General features: G+C 46.3%; 1 protein-coding gene and 1 long non-coding RNA gene across 3 annotated transcripts; both read left to right on the top strand.

Annotated features, from left to right (window-relative positions):
* The first annotated feature begins 9 nt into the window (after positions 1–9).
* Positions 10–12,894, top strand: LOC135297622 (uncharacterized). Its single transcript, XR_010359552.1, has 3 exons — positions 10–4,637; positions 4,718–10,356; positions 12,107–12,894. It is a non-coding gene; the product is annotated as an uncharacterized LOC135297622 (long non-coding RNA).
* Positions 12,895–16,257: 3,363 nt separating this feature from the next.
* On the top strand, positions 16,258–22,821 carry LOC135297620 (histone H3.3A). Of its 2 annotated transcripts, XM_064415367.1 has the most exons (4): positions 16,258–16,391; positions 17,792–17,946; positions 19,609–19,762; positions 22,168–22,821. In XM_064415367.1, exons 2-4 carry the CDS (start codon positions 17,819–17,821, stop codon positions 22,294–22,296), a joined length of 411 nt encoding a protein of 136 aa, XP_064271437.1. In that variant the 5' UTR covers positions 16,258–16,391; positions 17,792–17,818; the 3' UTR covers positions 22,297–22,821. The 2 variants fall into 2 exon arrangements, with proteins under 2 accessions (XP_064271437.1, XP_064271438.1); XM_064415368.1 differs by lacking the exon at positions 16,258–16,391 and having other exon boundaries at positions 17,791–17,946.
* The last annotated feature ends 4,457 nt before the right edge of the window (positions 22,822–27,278 follow it).

Here is a 27,278-nt window from a genome sequence, read left to right as displayed (position 1 = left end):
CGGGCGGAGCCGCGGGGAGCACGCGCCGTGGCTCCCGCTGGCGGCGGCGGCGGGGCGGGAAGGGAGCGCTCGCGCCCCCTCAGGGGCGCCGCCGCTGTGGGAAACGGGACCTGCGGGTCCTACGGGAGCTAAAAATGCCGCGGACATGGGCAGCTCCGCATTCTCCGGCCAAACACGGAGCGAATTTCACGCAGTGGAATCCGCCCCTGCGGATCCTTCGCCTTGTTTACTCCCACACGCGGTTTTGCGTAGGGGTGGGAGTCGGCCCAGAGCTCTGGTGTCTGAGGGCGATGCGCCTGGGTCGGGGTGATCCCAGACGTGAGGCAGATAAATTCATTGGGAGCTGCCCTGCAGAGAAGGATTAGGGATTCCTGTGGGTGAAAATCTGGACGGGAGCCAGCAGTGTGTACTTCCAGTCCAGAATCCCAAGCACATCCAGGGCTGTGTCCAAGAAGGATTTGGGGTTCCTGTGGGTGAAAATCTGGACGGGAGCCAGCAGTGTGTACTTGCAGTCCAGAATCCCAAACACATCCAGGGCTGCATCCAAGAAGGACAGCTGGCAGGTCAAGGGGGGCATTCCACCCCCTTTCCCCTCATGAATCCCACCTGGAGGGCTGTGCCCGGCTCATCCTCAGCACAAGGAAGGCGGCCTGTTGGAGCAGATCCGGAGGAGGGCTCGCTGGAGCTGGAGCACCTCAGCCATGAGGACAGGCTGGGGTAGTCCATCCTGCAGAAGAGCAGGCTCTGGGGAGGCCTTGTTGCAGCCTTCCAGCATTAAAAGAGGCTTATAGGAAAGAGGCAGGGACAGATAGTGGTAGGGAAATGGGGAATGGTTTTCAACTAACAGAGCAGAGGTTTAGATTAGATGTTGGGAAGGAATTCTTTGCACTAAGGGTGATGAGGCACTGGCACAGGTTGCCCAGAGAAGCTGTGGCTGCCCCATCCCTGGAACTGTTCAAGGACAGGTTGGATGGGGCTCTGAGCAACCTGGTCTGGTGGGTGGCATCCCTGCCCATGGCAGGGGCTTGGAACAAGGTGATCTTTAAGATCCCTTCCAACTTAAGCCTTTCTATGATTCAATTATGTGGTCACATGTAATGTGTTTAAATCAGAATGAAAGTTGATCTGGAGCAGGAGTCCACAATCAGCTAGCTGTTCATGACACGTGGTAATTACCTGTAAGCAGAAGACTGATTAGGAAAAAAAAATTCCACCTGCACCTGTTCAGGAAAGGACGTGTACAGAGGCATGATGGTGATCCAGTGCAACCATTGTACTCTTTGGTGGTTTCAGATCTCCTCCATGTCTTCATCTTCAGTTTAACCATTCACACAGAGGATATTTGAAGGCAGGCTGCTCCCAGATGTCTGTGGTGGGAATTGTTTCAAACACTAGCAGGGATGTGGCTGGACTGCCCTGAGACCTGCAGTGTGATACACCTGTCACTTTATCTCCACACAGCAATGTTTCCTGCAGTGCCTTTTTGTTTAATAGCACCATGGGCAAGGACTATTGCTCACGGTGTCATCTGCCCACTGCAGGTGTGTCCCCACCCAAGGTGGGAGCTTCCCTGCCAGGGTGGCCCCTGGAACCATGAAAATCCCTGCTAGCAGGTGAGATAGGCTCCTGTGCTGGACCCTGAGCTGAATCCAGCTCTCAAGCATGGTGCTGCTTTAGGAAGATGGGGGCTGTGTCTGAGCTGCTTGGCTGTTCCCAAAAGTTTGGTGGTGTGGCTGTGCCACCCTCTGAGCCTGCTGAAGAGCTGTGCTGCCTGGCCAGGCCTGTGCCAGCATGGTAAGTGGTTCTCATGCCTGGCTGTCTGAAGCTGATGTGATAAAGAAGGAGGAAGCTGGGAAACAAAGAGGCAGAGAGATGACTTGAAGTGGAAGCTTCAAAATGTAAACAAATGAGTAATAACTTAATTAAGGGGATCCCCCGATGGGTTTGTCTTGGCCAACTCACAAATCAAACATCACCCACCATTTCTTACACTGTAATTTTAGCTAAAATATTTTTGTAAAGGATTCTGACCCAGTCCAGACAATCCCTTACTGTCTTTATTTGCTACAACAGGTTGATATTTCTGAATTACATGTCACATTGACCCAGTGGAGCCATTCAAACCCTATGTGTCTGTAGCCTGCAAAAGCTATGGCTATTTTTTGCTGGATCAGGCCCAAATTCAGTTGACATTGTATTTGAAGTCATGTGGTAGTGCTTGTTTCGTGCCATATCTATGGCATGCCACCTGATGTTAAATTCTACCAGATTTGGGGTATTTTTATTCATTTGTGGTATCTGATTGAAATGTAATTGGTGAACGTGAGGTATGCGTGTGTACTTATGCAGATGAATAAGTGTTTTCTTCTGATCTGTGGGATTTCACTTCCATTCTGAGGGCATGAATCATTTCCTCCTCTGAAACTCCTGTTCTTGGCATGGAGGGTGTGGAACTTGCCAGAACAAGCCAAAGAGGTGGAGTTGTCCAGGAAGGAGCTGGGCCACAGAGCTGCCCTGTGGATGTTCTGGATCAGTGTAATCCACAGGTTGTTTGAGCTGTGTCTTGTCTGAGTGTTTCAATCTACTCTTTTATCTCTGGGATTTTGTGTCATCTCAGTGAAAAGTGGCCCTAAAAAGAGGCCCCACTGCATCCTGATGAGTGGGGATGTCCATCCATGACAGCAACCTGTCATTCCCAACTGTGACAGCTGGATTCTGCCTGCAGGTTGGAGCTGTGAGACCCTGAGAGCAGGAGAGCTGGCAGCAGTGGAGTGCTGCTGACAGATCAGCTCCTACATCAGCACCTTACAGGTGGTTTTTGCTACTAATGCCATTCTCTGTCCAGTGCTGGGCTTTGTGGTTGGGTGATTGCGTCTGTGAGACTTGCCCAGATCCTTGCACGCAGTCAGACTGCAAGCAAGCAGCATTTTACAAGCAGAGGAGTGGTTTTGTCTCAGCTCAGCCCTACAGCAGACCCTGCTCTCAGGATTTATGCAACACCATTTAGCTGGTTCATGTCAGTGGGCGAGTGTTCCTGTGTCTCTTGTTCTTCATTATGCTTCTATTCCTAGAACTCATCAAAAGCCTATTGCCTTGCTCCTCACAGAAAAGTCTAAATAAGTCAAAAGGGCTGTTATTATAATTTCCCATTTGAAATGTATTTTATGAGAAGTGTTATTCTCTTGGTAAAACAATGAACACTCTCTGATTCTGCAGTGGTGCTTTGGACTTAGTTAATAAATCATGCTTGCCACTTTTCATTTAGAAAGGATTTCACAGACATAATTAATTAAACCTGACAGTATCCTTGTGGGATAAGTAAGTACTCTGATTATTTCAGTGGTGACACTCAGGCAAACTGGTTATTCTACCTTATCAAATAGTCAAAGAGTCAAGTCTAGAATTTAAAACTTTCTTCTATCTTGACATAATTTAGGAGATGAGACCACCCATCCTTTTTGTATTTCATCCTGATATCCATATGTGATGGAGATAGCGGGATGGGGTTCTGTGGCCTGCAGGGTGCAGTGTGGGAGACCAGGCTGTGATCTGCTTCAAATCTATTCCTTGATTTGACATGGAGCACAGATTTTTCAGTCTGTCTGGAACCATCAGATGTGTTACTGTCATGACACTGCAATTCATTCACTTGTTCATTTTTAATGGTTTGTCAAGATCAGGATCACAGTAAGGTACTTGCTGGCCCTTGTCTTCTAATCTGCACCTGAAAGATGCTTGTGGGAGTGAAGAACACAAAAGCAATTGTTCACTAGGGGCCCAGACTAGCAAGGATGGGTCAAGAGCTGTTCTGGTAAGAATTCAGTGGTTTTCACTTCTAAAAATGCTCCTAGACACAGGTAAGAGAAAGGATGGAAGACTTCACTAAAAGTATGAAACAGATGTGTATGTTCCTTTTAGAATATTCTAAGTGTGCAAAGATATTAACAAAGGTGAATTTTGTCCACTGAGGTCACTTCCAAAATTTGATAGCATGTCCTTTAAGAGTGGGGGGTTTTGTCTGCTAGGAAGTCAGTAGTGTACCATCATAAATATATGGAACTGGATCATCTGGATATATTTTCTTTTACATTTTAATGGTATCCCAAAGGGTAAATTCCACGTAATGTATTTGCAATTAAATGTGTTGCATGCTTTCATATTATTTTTATATGGAGGGTAAGGGATGAAAAGAAACCTGTGTGTGTGTGTTCTTAGGACAAGAACTGAGAGGCTGTTTGACATGAGGGAACACTTTTTACTTCACACAATATGATACTGTTTGACATATCATACTGTTTGACAAAAATGTAATTAACTGTAATGAATCTAAGCTGATATTTGCAAGAGCAGTTTCCTGCCAAATGTCAATAGTCAGTTGCTTCAGTTTCTGTGTCATCAACGCAATGGGGAGAGACAGGGAGTTAAGATACCTGACACTGGGATGGGAGCAGGTGGGGCAGAAATAGAAATGTTCATTGTATGAATGCAATAGCTACTGTTTAATATTCTTATTGTCTCACGGGGAATGCCTGGATTTCAATCTCTGAACAAGTCTGGGGCAAGTGGCTGGATTTTTTTATTCTTACAGCCCATAGTTGTTACTAGTGCAGATACTTAGAGATAATCAAGATTTTAAGGTAACTCTAAACCCAGTTTTACCCTCACATTGTGCTTAACACCATTGTCTCCACCTTATGCAAGGATATTTAAACTTTAGTTTTTTCAGGGGAGGAACATGCACTGCTCTGCACCTACATATGTGAAGAACCTGAGAAACCAAGGTCCCTCTTTGTTTGGCCATAAATGTCGTCAGCACAGTCAGCCTTGTTAGTGTTCTTAATAGCAATTTGAAATTTGGCAGCAGTAGTTTGGAATGAATTCATTAATTAGACACCCAGGTAACACTGTAGAAGGTAACATTTCAGGTTCTAAGAATTCCTTAACCTTGGGTTTTCTCTGCTTTGCTAGTCTGAGTGCCTAGATTTGGTCTGTTGTGGTAAATTTTAACCAAATGCAGCTGGAGAGTGCTGGATGGGTCACTTGTAGTGAACAGTGTATTTTATAGGAAAACAATACCAAAACCAGGCCTCTGCCTCTTTACTTTGCTCTCCCTCTAATGAAGCTTTTAATTACAGCTTGCAGACACACTGCAGAGACACTGCTTAATTACTAAATCTCTGTGTAGGGACTGGATTCTCGTTTCTTAATTATCACCTGTGTGTTTGACAACTTCATAAAAATCCAAAGCTAAGAGTGAGCATAAGGTATGAAATGTGTATATTATATGCAAGGTACTTCTCTATTTTCTGTCAGAACCCCATACCTTAAAGTTTTTAAGAAACAGGAGAGAAAGTGAACATTGTATGGCTTTGCAATGTGTGCTTTTCATCCCATCATGACACTGTCTGCAATAATTAGACCAAAGTTACACTCTTCTTGGAATGATCAGCTGAAGGGGAAAAAAAAAAGATCAGGTGTCCTCATTTGTTTTTCAACTGAGATGAAAATTGATTTGGAAATGTTCCTTGCTAGAACTGAAGTTGCATTTCCAGTAATTGGGAGGAGCTCCCAAATTATACTGCCCCACCCACGTCTGCCTGCTTTCGGTTTACCTGAAGAGACTACAAAGAAACAGAAAGAGGAAGAGAGGACTGCAACAAAAGGGGGAGCACACAGGACAGGTGTGCTGTACAAAGACAGAAATTTCAAGCAGAGAGCAAAATGAGGGTAAGCCCTCATTTTGGGTTATGTTCAGTAGAGATACCAGGTGATACAAAGGCAGTCTGTGGCTGGTGATGTTCATAAATCCTGTTTAAAGCAGATGGTGACCCTGATCATTTGACCTTTGATCAAGTGTTATGAGTCAGATCCTCAGCTAGTGTAAATTCTCAAAGGTCCTCTGGCTTGAGGGAGAGATGCCCCAAGTCAAGGATCCAGTCTGTGGTGGAGAGAGGCCTCATTCTTTGGGTGCTGAGTTTGACATGGTTGCCCTTTGACTGGATCATACAAGCCCCACTTGGACTACATTCTTGTAGGAGGAATATTTATCTTCTTGTGTACAGAATGTTCTGCCAGCTTGCTGAGGACCTACAAATTAATAATAACACATTCAGATTTGTATTTGTTTGTCTTAGAAAAAAATACACAAATATTGATTTAGGGAAAATATGTAGGGTTTTTTGTTGTTGTTCTATACCGTAAGTTTGATTTGGAGAATATTAACATTATAAGATTACAGATATGTGTAGCTTCTTGTTGATCTGACATTGGAATAATTTGCCATTTTGTTTACTCAATATCTTTTTGCACCCATGCAATTGAAATAAATTGTTAGTGTGATGTTCAGGGAATACCACTGGTTGGATTCCCCTCCAGTGTTTTTTTCTAATCCTTTCCAAAACAGAGGTAATTATGTGTCATCTATGAGGAATTTGTAATACAGCTCACTATGCCCCTTGAGGATCTTTCTTAAGTCATATGTATGTGAGGCCTGGAAAAATCATGTCCTCACATGGTTATATTTCAATATTAGAAACATGATGATGATACAGCTGTGCCTTTGCTCCTTCGTGTTCCTGTCTGACCTGGGCTCTGGCCTGGGAGTGATGTTGATGTCAGAATATGCCAGATTGGTTGTTTCTCAAAGCAGGGCTATGAAGAAGTTCTTGCCAGTGTGTGAAAGTCACAGTTGGAAAATCTTGTTGATGATGGTTGTTTTGTAGTGGTTTTTTTTTTCCTTCTCCCTCATGTTCTTTTGTATCAGGAAGTTACAGGAGCAGTCTGTCAGGAGAAGCCTTTGTGCCACTTGTACCCCCCATATCTGCAAACCTGGGCATGGCTCCAACCTGTGTTCACTCCTGGTTTGTGCAGGTGGCCCTTTGCCTGTAAAGGTTCCACAGGTGACCTTGTGCTTCTCAGAACCAAGAACCTTAAATATTGCAGATGTGGCAGGAGCAATCTTCCGGGCCCTCTGAGCCACATCCCGAAATTCAGGCCTGCCAGGCAGCCAGCTTGTCCTTCAGTGCACCACGGGAGAAGGGTGCTGTGTGCTTTTAGCAGGGGGAAGTGACAGTGACTCCCAGGAATGCTTGCTGTCTCTTGGGCTGGGGCATATTGGTCAGGGCTAGGCCAAAGGACATAACTTCATGTTGGAATGAAGTGTGTAATGTCAAATTCAGTAGCATCTGATAAATGACTCCCTCTCACAGTGGGGGTTTATCGTGCATAAGCACAGCCCCTCTGCTGAATGTAGGACACAGAGCCAACATGGAAACTGTGCCTGGAAGCCTTGTAGCCCAGGGGAACCAGGCTGGCAGCCTTTCCTCTGGTTCTTTGCTGCTGAGGTTCCAAGTGGTGCTGCTTCTCTTCCTCTGTCCTGCGGTCCCTGTTTAATCCAACTGATGTTCTCCACTTTACTGGCCCAGGCTGGGGCTTGTATTTTAACATCACTTGTACACTGTAAGTTGTAGTGCCAAGACTTAGCATGCAGAAGTTGTAGTGAATCCCCACAGAATGTAAGATTTGCCAGAATCATGCAATGTTAGCACGTGCTAAATTTGTGCATTCTCATTTACCTTCTGTTTCTTGCTTGTTTTGATGAGTTTGGAGATGTTAGAGGATCAAGCTTCTGCCTGCAAATACTACTGTCTGACACTTTCTTTAGATTTCAAAAACAAAAGATGAGATTTTATGTTATCACCTGCCTGACTCTTGGTAAAACTCCCCAGTCCCACTGTAAAACTTAAGAGGGGATTTTGTCAGCAACTGACTAAGACATGCAAGTCATTTATGATGAACTGGTGCTGCCTGACAAATCCTTCTCATCACCAATGATCCCTGGACTCTTTAAGGCAGCTGGGCCCCATGAAAGCAGCTTTGTGGCCCTCACAAAGCGAGTGAGGCTTGACAGGCACTGTTTGATCAGAGGAACATGGTTGTTGCCACATGGTTCCTGTGCGCCCTCGCTTCCGGCCCCTTCTCTGACACAAGAGATGTGTGGTCAGAGCGTGTTTGGGAGACAGGAACTTCTAATTCTGGCTCTGGCACTTTCTTCCTTGTGATGTGAAAGCAGCTCTACGGGCACTTTGAAGGAGTTTTTAAAAAATAGCCTCTAATTAGGGTGCCCACGCCTGGGTATGTAGTCAGAGGCACACTAGGTCTCATTTTCAGAAGTGAATATCTGTGAATCCTTTTATTCTCAGCTGGAATTGTGGATACTGAACATTGAGTAGTCAGGGTGAATTGTTCTTCAGTAGGCTTGTACATGAACTGTGTTGCAGAAGTTTCTGAGCATTAGGAAACTAATGAGAAGTGCTACTATAAAGTGCTATTCTCAATAGCAACTGCAGTTTTCATACCGTGATGCCTTGTGAGATGTGAATTTGAGAAGAAGAGGAGGAGAAATGAAGAAAAATAACCTAAAAATATGGTACAGAAAAGTAGAGTCTACAGAGTGTGTAACTTACAAAGAATGTTGGGAAAATAGGAAGCTTTCATTTCTTTAAAAACCCCCAAAGCTCAGTAGTCTCATAAGACTGAAAATAACTTCATGCTCTTTGCTGATGCTTTAAAATGTAATGTCTGCTACTCCATCTTCCCTCTCCCTTTTCTGCTCTCAGGAGACCACTTTCTCCAGAAGTGGGTTTTGAGATTTGGGAATACTTGCTAAGAAAGATGGGACATGTCAGAACACTTCTCAGCTGTCTTAGAGCCAGACTTCAGAGCAGTATTTTCAATTTTGAGACCCTTCCTCAGCTGAGGCTTGAGGAAGCATCACAAATGAGGCTTATGAAGCATCCATGCCATTTCAAGACAATTTTATGTTTTCACAAGGAACAAGCAGATTTATTTTGAAAGCAACCAGCCTACAGAATATTGTTCCAAATAAATTAAGATACAGGGTGTCATAGCTGGTATTTTGGTCTGCTGTTTGCTGTTGAAGCCTGAGTACTTTGGTCTGTGCTGTTTGCATTGTACTGAAGAGTAGCTGAGTTTCATTCTGCCTGCCATCCCCAGGGCCCTCATGAAGAAGAGATTCATATCTCATGAGATTACCCTACGGAGCAAAGAAATGAAATAAATAATATTATCTTTTAGTTCTGTCAAGTATAGTAGCTCTCAGAGCCTTTCAAGGCAGTGTCAGCAGGGGCTGCAGCCTGCATCAGTGTGTGAAAAGGCATCCTTTACAAGAGCAGTGCTGCAGAATGGAGCCAATGGGAGCCTAATGCGTGGTGGGAAAGAGTGAGCCTTCTTTCCCCCTCCCTAATGCAAGCCTGCAGGGGTTTGTTTTGTGAGCCTTGGGGCAAATCAGCCTGCTGGAATTCTCCTACCATTGGAAATCAGTGTACTTGTAGTAGGGATCTTATTTGGGAACCAATTAGGGCTTGTCCTTGGCAATTTTAATGGACTCAGAACACAGAAGTACTGGAAATAAAAGATTTTGCAGTAGTTTCTGTTAGAAAACCATGGGCTACCCAATTCCTTCCACAGTACAATACAATGCTTCAAAAGACAGCAAAGGTTGTTATCATAACTTAGTCATGTGTGAAGAGCCAGGAGAGCTAAAATCAGTTAAATAATTTTATTATGCTGTAATGTTGGGAAGAAATATTCCCCAGAACAATTGTTCTTCCCTGTTCTGCAGAAAATTCTGCAAAAACCCACTTGAAATGTGTCTGTCAATGCAAACTAACTCAGGCAGCTACAGTAAATTTCAGATTCTTGCATTATCATTACAGAGGAAAAACTCCCTTTTCTTTTTACTTGTCCACCAGTCCTTTCACCCAATGTCTTTAACACATTTCTATAATTAAATTTCACATCATATCTCTGAAATATGTTATCCTGTTTGATCATACTTAATCTAAAAAAAATCACAGCTACTCCTTGTCATACCATCCAATTTCCAGGCTTTGGCAGGGCTGTACAATAACCTCACAATTATCTGTTGTGCCCTATTCCCTATCGGGTGCTAGGGCTTGGTTTCTGTTTCAGTTAACCCTTCAGTACACTCCAAACTGGCAGCATCCAAGAATAAAGCACAATACTTTCCTGAGAAATGGAAGAAGATTGGGCATAAACTTAGAGAAGTCAATAAGAAGCTGAAGTTCTACTGACAAGGGGTTTCTGTTTAGGATTTTTTATAGAGCCAGTGTAATAGGAATGCAGCTTTTTTTGGCATGATATTGCAAGCCCTGTTTCCACCTTAAGATACTGAACTGTTGCATGCCAGTCCTTCAAAGCTGATAAGAAGAAATGAAGACTGTGGTTACAGCTACATGCATTGCATGTACCTGGAACTGTTCTTAGCTCTGGATCAGGCAATTAAAGATATTTTTAACTTCCAGTCTTCAAAAGGTAATGGAGACTTTTTTACTTTCTATTAGAAAGTATACTAAAATATTAAGCATATCTAAAAGGCTATTATGAACAAACAAATAAGCAAACTAGATAGGAATAGGAATGGAGTTTCAGGATGTCATTATGGGGTGCTCATACAGGATTTTTATTACTCTTTCCACCAGTTGAAACTCATTAGAGCACAGAAAATAAAGAATTAGCACTATTCTCTGGTAATGTTACTTACTCTTTCATGTTCTGTGGGACATCATTAGAAGGATGAGAGATGAGTTCCAGCAGTGCATGTGTGTTAATAATAATACAAATGAGATTATAATAAGAAAATCCTGGATGATACATAAGGAATTAGAGCCAGGAGTCCTTATATAAAAGCAGGCATATACTCAGTGAAACTAGGAGCTTGGTAAGTCTTTATAGGAGAGGATCCTACAAGTTAAACTCACCAAGCCTCCTAAAAATTAGTGGTAATCTAAAAAGAGAAGCAAAATCCAGAAGTCCTCAATCTTATTCTCTGAACTATTGTAGGCCTATTTTCATTCTTTTAGCATTTTTGTCCTTGAAATACCTTTTGGAAAAAAAATTCAAAAGAATTTTTGTCCTTGAAATACCTTTTGGAAAAAATTTTCCATTGAAACAGTGTTAATTACCAAAAAGGTTTGGAGAAAAAAAATCCCAGATTTACTGCTTTTGGGTTATGAGACATTACAAAAATGCACTTTGTCTCCAAAGTAGGTTGTCCTGAATCCCCATGCCATATGTGATGCTCAAAGTGTGAAAAGAAGTACCTTTGGACTTTGGATGTCAGGACTGATGATTTTGTATTTTAAAGTAGATGTCTCTTTTAAGCTTTCCTGAAGAACCCAGGAATTCCAGTAATTTTTTTGTGTGGCACATGTACACTTTCATTGTTATTTAAACAGGGAGACTTTCCTTTAGAGTCAGTTTTCAGGGATCCACTTTTTTCACAGGCGTAAATTAAAAACTATGAATCCTTCCCAGGAACCCATGGAGCTTGAGAGCTGCTTAAAAGTAAACACTTGTGGAAGAGTTTTCTTTGAACAGTGGGACCATAATGTCTGATGTATGTGAAGCATTTCAGAGAACTGCAAAAGGCAAAAGACACTATTAAAAGACATGATAAAAGTGAGGGAAAAGCTGTGTCTACTACTACTGCTACTACACAACAACTTCTTATCTGTGTTTGCAGTAGGTGCCAATCTCTAAAGATAGGTGTACTGCACAGCTGCTGGTTCTGGCCAGTGTACTTTTGGTGTCTGTATTGACAGAGAATATAAATATTCCAAAGGATAGGAAGGTGTCCTGTGTGATGGGCAGCCCAGCATATCAAACAGCTCTGCAGTACAACGGCTGCTGTTACTGTGCTGTAACTTCTGTGCTCTACAAACCCATGACATAGAAACATTCCCAACAAATCCTAATAGAAAGCTATTTACACAGAGGCAAGGTTATTGTAACTCATTTTGAGGTTCTTAGGTGACTTGTGCTTTCCTCAACAAGTGCCAATGATTGCCAACCCTAGTAACTTCCCAGGAAAAAAAACAGCAAATGTGTATTTTTGTCTTTTATGTAGGTGATTATTTAGGAATATGTTTAAATCTGCACCAAATGTACTGTTAATGCTAACTTAAGGCTACAAATACTTTAATTCTGTCAAAATGCATTTTAAGAGGAAGATAGTTTTAAAGCTTGTGATCATTTTGTACTGACACTTAACTTAAATTTCCAGGAGAAATTGTAAGTGCATAGCAGCCATAACCACAAACTGGGTGGCAGGCCTGCCAGGACTGGAGTGAGGATGAAGAAACACAGCCCAGTGTTTTTTAAGGATGGGATTAAAATTGGCTAGGAAAGGCTGTCCAGCCTGGGAGCTGCAGAAGGGAACACAGCAGGTATGGGACTGGAGCTGGCTGAAAAACTAGGGGAAGGTGGGAATTGTTTGGCATCAGAATCAAGAGGATGAAAGACAGAGATAGAAAAAAAACAAACAGAAAGAAGAGAAAAATGCAACTGTCTGAGCAAATACATTGAGTCAAAGAGGTGTGTAGGGAATATGAAATAAGGAAATGGCCACCAGGCTGGGAGCTGGGGCAGGGAATAGGTGAGAACTTGCAGATCTGGAGTGCAAAGGTTGATTGGAGCTTCAACAAATTAAAGAAGGGAGATTGAAAGCAGGAAGGGAGAATTGGGTCTGGGAGGAGGTGAAAGAAAGTAGGAGTCAGGTGAAGGCTGTAGATAAATAAAGGCAGTCTTTTATACTCCTTCCATCACCAGAATGTCAGAGTAGCTTTTAGATAAAACTAATAACAAGCCCAGTTTTCCCTGGGTGACGGGAGAGGACCTTTATCTGTTGAGCTGGAACTAGACGAAGTCATTTGGATGTTTAGTTGTGCTTTTGGGGGGATAGGAAAGAAATATTTCTTCTTTGATCAGAGACCCTTTGGAGTTTGGTGACAAAATGTGAATGCCTTTCTCAAATGATTCTGAAAGATTACCTGCAGTGTTGCTTGAAAACAACCATACTCTCTCTGAGCATACTCTTGAGTCCCTTTTTTTTTCTTTTTTGGTCCAGTTGACCTCAAAAAAGGCAAATTTCATCTGCTCTGCTGTGTTTTGTTTGGCCTGTAATCTGTGCTGTTGCAAAGGGAAGCAGCTGCTGCAGTTTGTAGATGTTCCTGCAGTCTGTGATGTTCCTGGGGTTGATCTGGAAGCTCTTCCTCCAACTGGGCCAGTGCATTACACTGGCGTTGGAAGCTGACTGGGAGCTATTTGGAAAGCAACAACGTGTTAGTTTTGCTTGTTTTGTGTTTTATTTTGTTTCATTTAGTTTGTTTTTTCTAGTAACAATTTGAAACAGTGTTTTTAGGTTGATATAAAGTTGCAATTCATGCATCCTGATAGGGAAAGTGCCCGCCTTGCTCCGCCCAGAGTCTGCCAGGCAAGACGAGTTTCCCAACAAGGGAAAGGTGAAAGAGATTATTTTGGAAAATATCTGCTACTTGGACAGCCCAAAAGAGTGCAAGCAGTGGAAATCCGCCTCTTTTTTGCTGAATGGGTGCTGTCTACTTTCTGTGAAAGGTGCTGAAAACAACTTCTGATTTGAGTGTTCCTCTTTTCTATTCATTATCATCTGAGTCTTCTTTGGCTCCAAGCTGCACCAGCTGTTTTCCACCCTAATCTTCTTTCCCGTGGCAATCTGGCCGCGTTTGCAGCAGCGGTGGTTGCGCTGGGCGAGGATGAAGCACTGCAGTCGTCCTTGGCGTGTTATTGCCGGCTAAACCAGTGGAATCTCATTAGGTTAGATTTCTTCATGGCCGCTTATGGATGCCTTAGGGTGGAAGATGCCTGTGGTCTGCAGAGATAAAGGCCTTCGGGAAGGAGGAGCAGAGGCTTATCGGTGCTGCCAGTGAAAGATGCGCGTCTGGAGTCTTTGTAGAGTTGGGGCAGCTCTTTCTGTGCTGTTCTGTAGGCACTCAAACAGCATTTGTGGTAAAGCTCAAAGGGCCGTACCTGTTCCTATAGCGCTGGAAAAGCATTCATCAGCGAGGATGAAACGAAGGTGCAAAACCTGCTAATACAGGAACAGTTTTTCCTTCCCTGTGCTTTCCCTGCGTTCCGCGGTGGGCAGACAATACCCTGCAGTCCTGCCTGCGGTGCTCCTCACGCCTTTGAAACCAGGCAGGGCGGGAGCAGCGCTGCGGCCCTCCGGGACACCCGAGAGCCGAGCTCCCGGAGGAAAGCACGGGCTCGCCGTGGGAGGGGGCAGCGCCGGGGCCGCGCGCCCCGCCCCGCCTGGCGTCATGGAATTCCAGGGCGCTCCCGCCAATGGCGGCGGGGGCACGTCCGGTGCCAGCCGCGCGCGGGGCGGTCCGGGCCCCGCCGGTGACCTCGGGGCTCGGGCACGCCCGGCTCCAGGGAGGGCCGCAGCTCCTCCTGCGGGAGAAGGGTCGGGAACATCCCCGGGAGCGGGCAGAGCTAATGCTGACAGGGACAGCCTATGGATTATTAGCCTGGTGCTGCCCTCTTTTAACTTTTCCAGCTGCTCGTCATGGGATGTGTGTGTTGCGTGGGGAATTGATGCCAATTTCGGTGCCTGGCTTTTAGAGTTTACTGAGCATTTGCAAAAACTCTTATTGTGTAATACTGAACAGCTCAGAGTTCACTTTGGACTGCCCAGTAAGGTGCTGTTCTCTCATAAAATGCTATCAATAGATAAATCAATCCATCGATACTTCTGTAAGCATAAATAAAATCCTTTGTGGTTTCTCTTTCCTGACAGCCACCTCTCATAAACTCACCGTAGGGTCAGAGGTGTGTGTGTGTGGCATGTCCGGTCATGTCCGTGTAGTGCAGCCCGTTGTTTTTATCTGAGCACTAATGCAGACTATATCTATTTTAGCAGCGTGTTCTGCCCACGATAACACTCTCTTTCTTGTCAGGTTTGATTAGCCCCAAGTGAATGCTCACATGGCCAAACCACTTCTGCTGCTGGAGGTAGTTTGGATGTCTCCATGCAGAGCTGCATTACATCATCATCCGTAATAGAGATTTTGCAAATCAAATTTGGCTCCTTCTGATGCCTAAATGACAGACAAGATGGTGGCACCAGTTGTGTGAGCAGAGGAGCTGACTCTGGAGCTGAGATGCATTTATGACAATTGCTAGTGGCTGTTCAGTTGTATTAGAGTGCAAGTTACTTTCTCCCAGAGCGTTTTGATCCTGACATTAATAGAAAATAAAGAGCAAATTTTCTCACTAAACATCATGGCAGCTGATACAACTGTTGGGGTCTGCTGGCGATGACAGTGCTAAACTTAGAGTTGCTTTTGCAATAGCTGCGTCTCAAACCCCAAGCAGGGGCACAGCACTGGTGCAGGAAATGAGGCTCCTCTTCCTTCCCCAACAGTAGATTTTCCCTGTGAACCTGCAGTGTGTTTCTGAGACAGAAGTATCTCCAGCAGCCCCCTCCTGACACTCAGCTCTCATTTTACAGACCAGGTATGGCCCTCCCACAGCAGATCCTTGCTGGGTAAGCTCTGATGGGCCTGCTTACAGGGAGAAATTTTGTTTTGCTTCTGTGTAAAGAAAGAAGCCACAGAATCACAGAATCAATTAGGTTGGAAAAGACTTCTACGGTCATCGAGTCCAGCCTTTGTCCGAACACCACTTCCCAACTAGACCGTGGCACTAAGTTCCATGCCCAGTTTCCTTAAACGCATCCAGGGGACAGTAACTCCACCACCTCCCAGGCATCCTGTTCCAATGTCCAGTCAGCCTTTCAGTGAAGAAATTCCTCCCAATGTCCCTGGTGCAATTGGAGGCCATTTGCTCTTGTCCTGCCACTGGTTGCCTGGGAGAGGCCCATCCCCACCTGGCTACAACCTCTTTTCGGGGAGTTGTAGGGAGCAATAAGGTCACTCCTGAGCCTCCTTTTCTCTCGGATAAACACCCCAACTCCCTCAACAGCTGGTCGTCAGATGGATGCTCCAGACCCTTCCCCAGCTCCGTCGCCTTTCTCTGGACCCGCTCCAGCACCTCCACGTCCTTCCTGCAGCGAGTGGCCCGGAACCGGCCGCATCACTCGACGCGCGGCCTCACCAAGGCCGAGTACCGGGGTGTAAAATCACCCTCCTGGCCCTGCCGGCCGCGGGGTGACCCCCGGCCGGGAAGGGGCGCATCCCGAGCCCGGCGGGCGCAGGGAATCCCCGGGCGCGCGCGGCGTGCCTTTTGTGTTTGTACACACGGGCCGGGGGCGGGGCCGGGGGCGGGGCCGCGCCTTCCCTCCATTGTGCGCCATTGGCGGCCGCGCGGGGCCGGGGCGGGGCGGGCGCGCGGGGGGCGGGGCGGGCGCGCGGGGCCGGCCCTCGCCGGTCAGCCATCTTTCAATTGTGCTCCGAGCCGCCGCCAGCGCCAGCCGCAGCAGCTCCGGCTCCTCCTGCGCCCGCCCGCCTGCCCGCCCTCCATCCCTCCCTCCCTCCCTCCCGCACGGCAGCCGCGCTCGCCCAGCGGACGGGGTAAGTCTGGCGCCGCGCCCGCCGCCCCCCGCGCCCCGCCGCCCGCCGCCGCCGCCCCCCGAGCCTCCCCACAAACTTTTGGGGGGCTCGGGAGGCGGCGGCGCCTCGGGCTCCCCCCGGCCGCGCCGCCTTTCCCGGCGCAGCCGGAGCGGCTCGCTCCGCCGGCACCCCCGGCCCCGCTTCGCGCCGTCGTTGCCCCCCTGTGCTCCCCTCGCCCCCGCTCCAGACCCCCACCAGCGGCCTCCCCAGCCCCTCAGCTGCCTCCTCAGCCCGACAGCCCCCGGATCGGGGCCGGGAAGCGGCCGCAAAGCGGAGCCGCTCGCCAGCCCAGGGTAACTCTCCTGCCTTCCTTCCCCTGCTCCCCACAGTTGTTGCTCAGCTTCACCATCTTGTCTCTTTTCTCTGGTCACCGACCATATTTTTTTTCCTATTGCATAAAAAACAATAAAAAGGGAAAGAAATCCGCCGAAGGAACGACCCAAACGCAACGCAATTTTTTGGTTTTCGAGCGCAAACTTTTCCGCTGCCTCCCCCTGCATCTGCACCCGCATGGTTTGGAGTTCCTGGCGATATTTTTGGCGTTATTTTTTGCAATTTATTTTTTCCTCCTTTGCAAAAGGACTAGGGCTGCGTTTCGTGATTGTTTCCATTTTGTTCTGGCTCTGGGAGCTGAGTTTGCCTGTGAGAGGCGCTTGGGAGCGAGGCAGCTCTCGGGGAAGCAGTTACACAGAAAGAGAAGGACGGCACCCAAAAAACAACCCCCCGAAAACAAAGTTTGTCGCTTTCTCGCACTTTATCCGGCCCCTCTCCTTTTCGCCCGACAATCGCCGGGCTGCCTGCGGTTGCCGGCGGCTCGGGCAGCGCGGGCGGGCGGCGCCGGGCAGCCCGGGGAGGCCGGCGGGGCTGCCGCTCCCCCGGCCCCCGCTCCGCGGTTTCGGAGGAGGTTTTTCCGGCGGGTGGGAGCGGCGGGTCGGTGCCAGCCCCCCGATGTTTGCCGGGCGGTATTTGCAAACACTTGGCAGGTGACGGGCGGCCGGCGGGGGGGAGGCGACAGCCGCCTCTCCGCGCCTGCTGCCGTGCGGCTCGCTCGGCTTCAGCCGCCGCCGCTTTGATATTGAATTCGTGGGCAAAAAAAAGAGCTATATTTTAATATTCCGCGATCGGCAGGCGTTTAATTGCTAATTTAATTTTTTCCTTTTTTGGTGTGGGTTTTATTTTTTTTTTTTTACCGGCCGTCGGCGGCGTTCGGCCGCCGCGGGCTCGGCGCTCGGGGCCGGCGGGGCAGGGACGCGTTGCGCGGGACGGGGGCCGCGCTGCCGGGGGCCGGTGCCGCGGGGGGCTCACCCCGAGCGGGGCGACCCCCTCCCCGCTGCCCCGCCTGCCCACGTTCCTCCTGGCAGGTGTAAGGCAGCGACGTCGGCAGGAGCATGGCCCGTACCAAGCAGACCGCCCGCAAGTCCACCGGTGGCAAGGCGCCCCGCAAGCAGCTCGCCACCAAAGCCGCCCGCAAGAGCGCGCCCTCCACTGGCGGGGTGAAGAAGCCGCACCGCTACAGGTAACGCAGCGCCGCGCACAGGCGGCCGCGGGGCGCGACCGGGCAACCTCCCCCCCACCAAAAAAAAAAAAAAAAATCCCTCCTTCTTCCCCACCACCCCGCGGGACCGATGGGGCGGGGGGCGCTTCTCCCCGCCTCCTCCGCGCTCCGCTCTCCGAGGCCGGCAGAATAACCAAAAAAAAAAAAAAAAAAGACTACAAACAAAAAAAAAAAAAAAAAAAAACCCAAACAACTAAGCGCGGGTCTCCGCAAAAATAACCAGAATTTCCCAGGGCGGCACCGACCCCCGGCGTTTGTCATCAGCTCCTTTCCGGGCGTTCCGGTGCTGCTGACTATAAAATCGGCACCCCTCCCCCCGCGGCGGACGCGGCTCGGCGGTTCTTTTAAACTCTCCTAATTCCGCGCTCGCGGTTATCTGGAGGCCGCAGCAGGGCTGCGCCGCCAAGTTTATTGTTAGCGGCGCTCCGCGGCCCGCTCGCGGCGCTGGGCGGGCGCGGGGCCGCCGCCAGAGGGAGCCGCGCACCCGCGGATGCGCCGCCGCTCCCGGCCCGTCCCGGATCCCGGCCCTGGGATGGGCCCCGGCGGAGCGCGGCACCCCCGTCCTGGCTTTCCCCAGGGAGGCGGCAGTCCTGCTTCAGCTTGGGGATGGTTTTGGGCCGGGTGTAGGTGTTCCTTGGGGAAAACGTGGATGGGGATGAAGTGGGTTTTGAATCTAAAAGTCCACGAGGGGATTTATTGATGTATCGAGGAGTGTGAAGAGGATGGAGCCAGGCAATGGGCAGAAACTGATGCACAGGAAATTCCACCTGAACATGAGGAAGAGCTTTACTGTGAAGGTGACTGAGCATTACAACAGATTGCCCAGAGTGGTTGTGGAGTCGTCTTCCTTGGAGATATCCAAAAGCCATCTGGACACAATCCTGAGAAACAATCTCTGGGATGACCCTGCTTGAGCAGGGAGGTTGGGCCAGGTGACCCACTGTGGTCCCTTCTAAGCTGACTCACTCTGATTCTTTCTCTAAGTGTGAGGCAGAATCCATCAATTGGGAGAAAAGTAATAAAGCTGGAGCAGGAAAAGACAAAGCTTCCACGGAAATAAATGTGGTATTAGTTTCACAGATGGACATCATGTTTGCAAACATATGTTGCTATTCCGAATTTGTCATTCTGACACCAAAACTGACATGGGGAAATACACTGGATACTTTTGACTGTCAATGTAACAGAGAATATATGTTTTGTTGATTCTGTGAATGTTGACAGTAGAGGAGAAGAACAGATTTTCCCTTAAAATCAGGGTTCCTGTCAGGCCCCTTGGGGATACCTTTGGTGCAGCTGAACTCGGGGCAGCTCTGTGGTTTGCCACATCTGCACTGAGCTGTTGGCCAGCTGTTCCCTTGGAGAAGTCAGGCCTTGGGAGTCTGCCTGAGGGATCCCTGCTGAAGCCAGTGGAAGCTGGCAGAGGCTGGTGGTGAGAAGACAGTGACCCTTTGCCATGTTGTAGGTATTGATGTTGTATTGTAAACTCTGGGACTCTCCTGGGGAAAACAGAAGCAGATGGTGCCTGGTTCAGTCTGGAGGGTGGCCCCATATTTTTAAGGCAACGCAGAATATATTTCCAATACTAATTCTCTTCATTTTCACTGTGTTTCATTTCAACAGGCCGGGTACTGTGGCTCTGCGTGAAATCAGGCGCTATCAAAAGTCCACCGAACTTTTGATCCGCAAACTCCCCTTCCAGCGCCTGGTGCGTGAAATTGCTCAGGACTTCAAGACAGATCTGCGCTTCCAGAGCGCTGCCATCGGTGCTTTGCAGGTGAGCCCTGCCCGGCTCCGGCCGAGCCCCATCCCGGCCGGGATTCCCTGGAGCCCCCGGAGCTCCGCCCCGCGCCCCCATTGGCCAGGCTGTTTCCAGGGTTCCTTCGGGCGCCCTCTGATTGGTGGGAATGCCGCGGTGGGCGTGGCCCGTTCCGCTGGGGAGGGATGCGCATCTCAGCCTTGCCTTGCCCAGGGGGAGCTGGGAATGCCTGTGGGGACCATGGGATGGAAGTGCAGGGGCAGCTCAGCAGCTCCTGACACAGCCCAAAAGTCTGGTTTTGTGCGTGGTGCTTTGGGTTTGGGGTTTTTTTAAGTAGCCCCTCGATTTGTTAGAATAGTGCTTAGGATGCTCAAGAAAAACACATTCCCTCTGCCTTTGAGTGCTGCAGTTGGAGAGGGAACATTGTGTAAAGGGAGTCCTCATGGGGAGGTCTTGGTGTCCTCAAATGCCCTCTAAAGAAAAACACCCAATAGGCCACATCTAAACACAGTTAGGGAAATAGCTGCTTTCCTAGGATGTAGTTGATGCTAAGCACATTTTTAAAATATATTAGTTATGTAATTTACTTAAATTATACAGAGAGAAAAATATTCATTGCTCTTTCTGGCCCAAATTTCTGAATCTGAGTTAGGACCCCCCACAAGACTGAGTTCTTAGCATGGGGACATCTCCCTCTCATGATAAAAGACACTCCTGATTAAAGATAGCTGCTGAAATATTGTTCCAGAACGTATCTGTAGTTGTAGTCTGTCTGACATGCAGACAAAATGGTCTCTTTCTAGTTAATGACTTCCACTTGATACGGGGCCAAGACATTTGCCATGAGAGCCCATAAACTTGGGCATATGCTTGGCTTCAAAAGGTGCCTCTGTGTGTTGGCAGAGCTGCTGCTTTTGCTTTTAGTTGTGTGGTAGTTCTTAAATCCTGAGGTTTATCTGTGTGTCTCTTTATCTAGATCTGCCTATTAAAATCTAGTAGCTGATGCACTTTCAGAAATCTGGTTTGAATGTTCCTGGTTTTGCATTAAGGAGTTGGTATAGAACATGGTCACATACAATGCCTAGTGGGTTCTGCTTGCATATTTGAAAAAACAAACAAATTCAAAAAAGTAATTTTGTTTTTTAAATTGACCTCTTTGGTGCCATGTTTGTGCCAGCATGGATATTTGGTGAAGTGTCTTAACTTTTCACTGAGTGATTTGACAAAACTTTATTAGGGATTCTCATATCCCTAATTAAATGACTTAGTAATGCCACAGTCCTCATCTGCTGTAGTAAATATTGGGTTTTTTTTCATGTTGGATAATCTTATGTTTTTAAATAGGATCTTTGAACCTAATAAGTTGATTCCTGGAGTTCCTGGCACTGAAGTGGTTCACACCAGTTGTTCTCTTGTGTGTATTGTAGAAAGGGTGACCTCACTTTCCTTTCTATGATTGAGCCCCACCATTCCCACTTCTCAGCCCAGGAGTGGCTGTGTCCAATCCTGGCACACTAAGATGCTTCCTAGGAGATTGATAGGTGCTAGAATTCCATGTGCTCCAGAAGTGTTTGAGCAATTACCATTGCTGTGCTGGGCTTAGCAGCAGCTAACTTCACGTGAATCAGGAAAATAGTCAGGTCCAGCTGAGCATCTGTCTAGCTCAGAGTCCTGTCTGCAGCTGTTCAGTAGCAGGGAAAACCACTGTGGTCAGCTTTGTTCTTGTGCTGGCCCTGGTTCCCTCAGGTGTGAGCTGAGAACTGCCTGTGGTGGTGGGGCCAGTGCTGTGTCCCCAGACAGGCAGAAAGAAAGTACAGGAACTGGACAAGTGTCTGATGGTAATTCCCTGCTTTTGATGGTTCAGGGAGCTCCTGAGCTAAAGGAGTTCTCTTATTTCTAATAGTTCTCAGTACATTTTTTTCCAGCTAATTTTTGATTTAAGCCTCCTCTTCAGTGTCTGTGGATGGAGCTGTGTGCTGGGAAGGAATTAATGTTCTTCTTTTCCCTGGCACCTCCCAGTTTCACCCGACACTCAGTGCCTCTTACTCTGGAAGAGGCAACAAACAAATCCCTCAATCAGTGTAACCCATCCTTTGAAAAGAGAATTTCCTAAACAAACTAACCTGCTAATAATGTAACCCCTTCCTGTCTGGTGAGAGTCCCATGGGAGTATTAGTTCTGCAGTGCTCTGGAGGATGTCCTTACCAAACAGCAGCAGTACACTACTTTAGACATAAAATATTATGAGAAAGTGAAGGTTTTTAATTTCTGAAAATCTAAAACTTTTGATATTTGTGAGTAATAAAGATCAAAACCTCAACTTAATACCACGTTACACTGTACTTTTAATTCTGAACTGAGTCTGGTTTTTTTCCTGCTGCTCAGAGACTGAAAATGTTGTTACCTCTTTTCTTCCACACTAGGAGGCAAGTGAAGCCTACTTGGTTGGCCTGTTTGAAGACACCAACCTGTGTGCTATCCATGCCAAACGTGTCACAATCATGCCAAAAGACATCCAGCTAGCACGCCGCATACGTGGGGAGCGCGCCTAAAGCCTCACCACGATGGGTTTGTCATTCTCGAAGCAAAATCTTCTTCCTGTTATTGGTAGTAATGAACGTTAGATATTTTTTCCATGGGGTTAAAAGGTACCTTAAGTATATGGTTGCAAGTGGAAAAATAGGGGACAGAATTGGGTATTGGCAAGTTTTCTTTCCATTTTCATTTGTGTGTGGATTTTTAATATAAACAAGGGGACATAAAAATGAACAATGTGGTCAAAAAAAATAAAAACAATGAATTGTTGAAACTTGTTCACCAAAACAACTTTATAAAAAAAAATATAAATAAACCTGTCAAATTTTTCTGGACAATGCCAGCATTTGGATTTTTTTAAACAAGTAAATTTCTTATCAATGGCAACTAAATGGTGTTTGTAGCATTTTTATCATACAGTAGATTCCATCCATTCACTATACTTTTCTAACTGAGTTGTCCTACATGCAAGTACATGTTTTTAATGTTGTCTGTCTTCTGTGCTGTTCCTGTAAGTTTGCTATTAAAATACATTAAATGATGCCTGGTTTTAGTCTTGATTTTTAAATATTACACATGGGTTATATTGATTCAAAAGTGATCAGCCTTTCCTCCCCTTTTGCTCTTCAATGCATGGCCTAATTCCTTGGGGCAGACCTAGGAAATACTGGGGGTACTGCCTTGGCTGAAGTAGTGTATATATGAGGTTCTTTTGAGAATGGAAAATTGGTCTGCCCAACATAAAAACAAGTTTAGGGAGTAGAGTACCAGGCAGAATCTGGAGCTGAACTGAGCTTTCTAAGCTACAGTGCTGAGAAGCAGCAATTTGTTATTTAGATTCCTTTCTTACTTGATTTTGTGCTGAATTTGGAAGCATTTCTGATTTTAGTGTTTTTATAGTATGGTGTAAGTGGTGGAATGTAGCGGTTTGGATTTTTCTGTTTGGGGGTTTTATTTTTCTTGGGTGTTTTTTGTTTTGCCTTTTTTTTTACCCTTTTTCACTCTGTTAGTTTCTTGGTTTTTAGGTGTTCCCTTTTTGGTTGATTACCTTTCTGTTTCCATCACACCCTCTAGCATTTTTGAGAGCTTAGTCCACATGTGATTAGTTTCAGTTTGTACACTCAAATCTAAAAGACACTTTTTTACCATTTTTGCTACAATTCTTCACAGAAGCAGTACTTGAACGTTTAAAACCAGCTGGGTTCTTACATTCTCCTGCAATTGCTGATGAAAGTTCACATGAAGAAATTTACTGCTGAAATTCCGTCCTGTGAAAACCTGGTTTTAATTTTTCCCTCTGAAATTTGTTTAAGGGTTCTGGCAGACCAGTCTGGAAACGAGTTATGTGCTGTAGTTCTTGATAGCTCTTGCAGATAATGAAATGAGCTCCACAGAAAAAAAACGTAGGCGGTGAGCAGATTTCACCTCCATGCTAAGGCTCCTGCAGAGCTTATTTGCTGCTAACTTCTTTCGAGAGGTTTTGAGTGAGCTCTAAACACAAGTGAATTTGTCTGAAGATTTCCAAAGAGGATTAATAGAGATATATTATCTGCTTTGGTATCTTGAACAGAGAGCCAAAAATTACAGAATAAATCACATTATTCATAACTCGCTCGGCTTTGGTAATGAATGCTGTCTGCCAGGGTTGTGCAAAGTAAAGTCTATTTAAATGGAGTAGCCTGTCACGGGCAAGACTAATGCTAGACAAAATGTGATCACATCCTTTTTATGCCAAGCAGTTCATAGCTATCAACTAAAAATTAAGGAAGGCTTGTCTTGTAGCACCCAGAACAACAGAAATATAAAAGGTGAGCAACTGAGATTGAACTGATTTGAGATGTCACTTCTGTCTACTTGGTAACAAGCCTGTTAAACTTGCTATCAATGCATTTCAAGATAATTAACTACTTGTTTTGTCCTGTGCTTCAGAATTCTGTTTCACCTATCAGTCAGCAGTGCTGCAAGCACCTACACAAACAGGTAATTAGCCTGGGAGTTTGTTTTTTTTTAATTAATCTGGAACTGAGGTATAGATAAGGAACTTAGGCGCTTTTTTCTTTCTTAGGAATATTAGGAAACCAAATATCGAAATTTTGGTACTTAAATGAAATACTGAAATGAAATGCTCTCTCTCTTTGAGGGAATTAGGGTGAGGAATATCCCAGTTTAACTGACAGTGCAGTTAAATTGTTCAAGGCAGAGGAAATCCTAATAGAAGATGAGGGGATCAGCAATCTGAGCAGATAACATTTTAGTGTGCAGTGCTCTGCCTCCAGCTTAGGGACAAACTTTGCCTTTTTGAAAGTTGTGGTCCTAGAGATGCAGGTGAATCCTTTCAGTGATTAGCTGTCTGTGCCTGAAGCAATGCCAAGAAACTTCAGTTTCTAAAATAGTTTACCTCTTTTCCCCTCCTTCCCCTCCCATACCAACTTTGCTGTTTCCTGGGCAATGCAGCTCAGCTGAGATTTTGAATACCAGACACAAGTGCTGGTCCTGTGGGTGTGCTTCTGTGGAGCAGTTTAACTGTACTGAGTGGAGGGATGGATGTGAAGTGGCTCCTTGTTAGTATCAGTCATTTTCAGAAGCTGAACATCTCTTTAAGGCATTGTTTGATGTATGTCCAGTGCCCAGTTTCTGAGTTATTTTGCTGAAGTCCTTTATAATGTGTGTGTGATAAGTTGGTTTTTAGGTCTCTGTTTTATATTTATATTTTAGCAGTTGTATTTACTTGCTGTTTCCTCCAGAGTAAATACAAAACCTTGTTTTAAGTTGGTTGCTTTGTATCAGCAACACAAAAAGCCAACTTGCTTACCACAGCCAAAAATTAACGTAGTGGGAAATAATTTCAGACACAAGATCAGTCCCTCTTACATGGCTTTATCAAATTCAACGAGCAGTTCTTGAGAGCTTGATTAAGAGGGAGCTTAAACCCAGCATTTCAGGTTTTATTTAGGAAAGTAACTTGCTGACTATAAAGTAACTAATATTGGTGTATCTATGTTTTAGTATTGCATCTGTGGGCTGTGTTCCTCCAGCCCTTTATCCCACCTGGCAGTAGTTATTATGTGATCCTAATCCAGGATTGCACTTTTTTAGGTGACTGAAAGCAGTGTGTCTTACATCCATACTCTCTCTGCCACTGTTTTTGGTCTCTGCATATCCCCTTGCTCTGAAGATCTGGAGCTTAACTTTAAGATTCAAAGTTTAATAAAATACAGGCAATATTCTGGTCAAATATTTTGTTCCCTGTGATTTTATTTCTTGCTCTGGCAAAAAAACCCCAAACCACATGATTTTCTTGGCCTTCATTGGAGTAAGAACTTAATAACACTTTTCATGTAACTTAGATTCAAAGGCTGGAATTAAGAGGAGGATTTCTAGTGTCAGGGTAGTTGTTGGGTTATTTTTTCCCCCTGGTCCAGATCAGGAGGATATTGAGGAGCTGTTTGCTCAGCTTTTACCTTGTCTTACTCACATGTATAATGACTCATCCTCAGTGATGAAATGTTTTTGCACTAAGTGGATGTTGCAGACCTGTTTGTGGCAGGTTGGCCTCTAAGTATTTTGTTGAACAGAAAGCCACTGTTCATGTATTCCATTTTTTTTTTTTTTAATATGTGAGGAGGCTTAGATTTTTTGACTTTGGTAGTACAATGTCAAAAAGATAGCTGAGTGTGTAAAAAGCTTTACATCTGTAAATAGTAGTGTTAAAAAGGGATTATTAGGACTGCATGGGCTTATAGGATCTTAATGTAAGCTACCTTTTTGATTGCCTTCCTGGGAGTATTACCTGTTACATGATCAAAACTAAATAAATATACAAGAAATTATTTATTTTAAACAAAGTGACTTGTCTAATTCTGAGAAATGGCTGCAAAATGCTGAGGCTGCTGTACACCTAGGCTGAAGGTTTTTGCTTTTTTCTAGGTGTGATCCTTACTGTCCCTCCTCAGCAGTAACACCCAAGATCAGGACACTGGGGTAAGATCCCACAGAAAACGAGGTTGGGGTCAAAGCAGGGTGTGTGTGCTCTCCAAGTCAACGTCATAGTTGCTCTTCAGTGGGAAATAAGCCTGGGTTTTCTGTCCATCTCTCTTGAGAGCACATTTGTAGGTTTATATGTGGCTCGTGGTTTGAGACGTGCACTCATCCTCTGCTGTTTCGTCCCCTGCCAGCAGCATCCCCCTCATCTCCTTCTGCAGGCAGGCTATTACACACAGCAGGCTCTCTAGCAGCAGGGGTGCTTTATGTTACTGAAAGCTCCTGTGATGTCAGAAAGATTTAAGTTTAAAAAAAAAAATCCTGGAAAAGAAAAAAAAAATCCCTCCAGCTCTGGAAACCACTCATGTCTCCCGATGGTGTCAGGGCTGAGGGTTCTCACCCTGCTCCCATGGGAGGAGCAGCTCTCACCTCCTCTTTGTGATCATGGATGTGCTGATGCTGGAGGCATCCCAAGCACAACCGAGCTGGAAAATGTTTGTTGCTTCCACATTCCAGAGTGAGAGCTAGTCCTACGTGTCAAATATTGACCCTTGGGTTTGCCCCTACCACTCCTTGCTCCTGAGGGAGCTGCTCCTGAGGGCAGTTGCTCTCCGCTCCTGCCAACCTGAATTTACAAGAAATTGTGTGATTTCAGGCACTTTCATTTTCCTCAGCATCTGTTGAGTTGTTGAGGGGTAAATTCTCCCTTCTGCCTTCGCCTTGCGCCTTCCTTGAGGAGAGGCTGGGACACCACCTCAGGTGAGGGATGTTCCTCTCTTTTCCGCGGGCCGGAGGAGCAGAGGCCTGCGGGAGCGGCTCGGGCCTCCCTCTCCCGAGGCCTGCGGGAGCAGCTCAGGCCTCCCTCTCCCTGCATCCCTGCCTGGCAGCTGAGCCCTGGGAATGCTGCCAGGTGAACACATGGCCGCGGATGCCGGCCCTGAGGAGCCGGCCATGGCAGGATGGGCTTCCCAGCTGGAAGCGGCCCCGGGACCGGCTCCCGCTGAGGGGCTGCGTGTCC

This window comes from Passer domesticus, chromosome 3 (genome assembly GCF_036417665.1).
Source record: "Passer domesticus isolate bPasDom1 chromosome 3, bPasDom1.hap1, whole genome shotgun sequence".
NCBI classification, from domain to species: Eukaryota; Metazoa; Chordata; class Aves; order Passeriformes; family Passeridae; genus Passer; species Passer domesticus.
The sequence above is the reverse complement of the archived record's forward strand: the minus strand, read 5'-3'. Positions and strand labels throughout refer to the sequence as shown.

What these genes read in the sequence shown, in the direction of transcription:
- LOC135297620 (XM_064415367.1), top strand. Translation starts at nt 17,819, where the DNA reads ATGGCCCGTACCAAGCAGACCGCCCGCAAGTCCACCGGTGGCAAGGCG. An exon ending in AAGAAGCCGCACCGCTACAG is followed by an intron (nt 17,947 to 19,608) that starts GTAACGCAGCGC and finishes TCATTTCAACAG; the next exon opens with GCCGGGTACTGTGGCTCTGC. An exon ending in CTGCCATCGGTGCTTTGCAG is followed by an intron (nt 19,763 to 22,167) that starts GTGAGCCCTGCC and finishes CTTCCACACTAG; the next exon opens with GAGGCAAGTGAAGCCTACTT.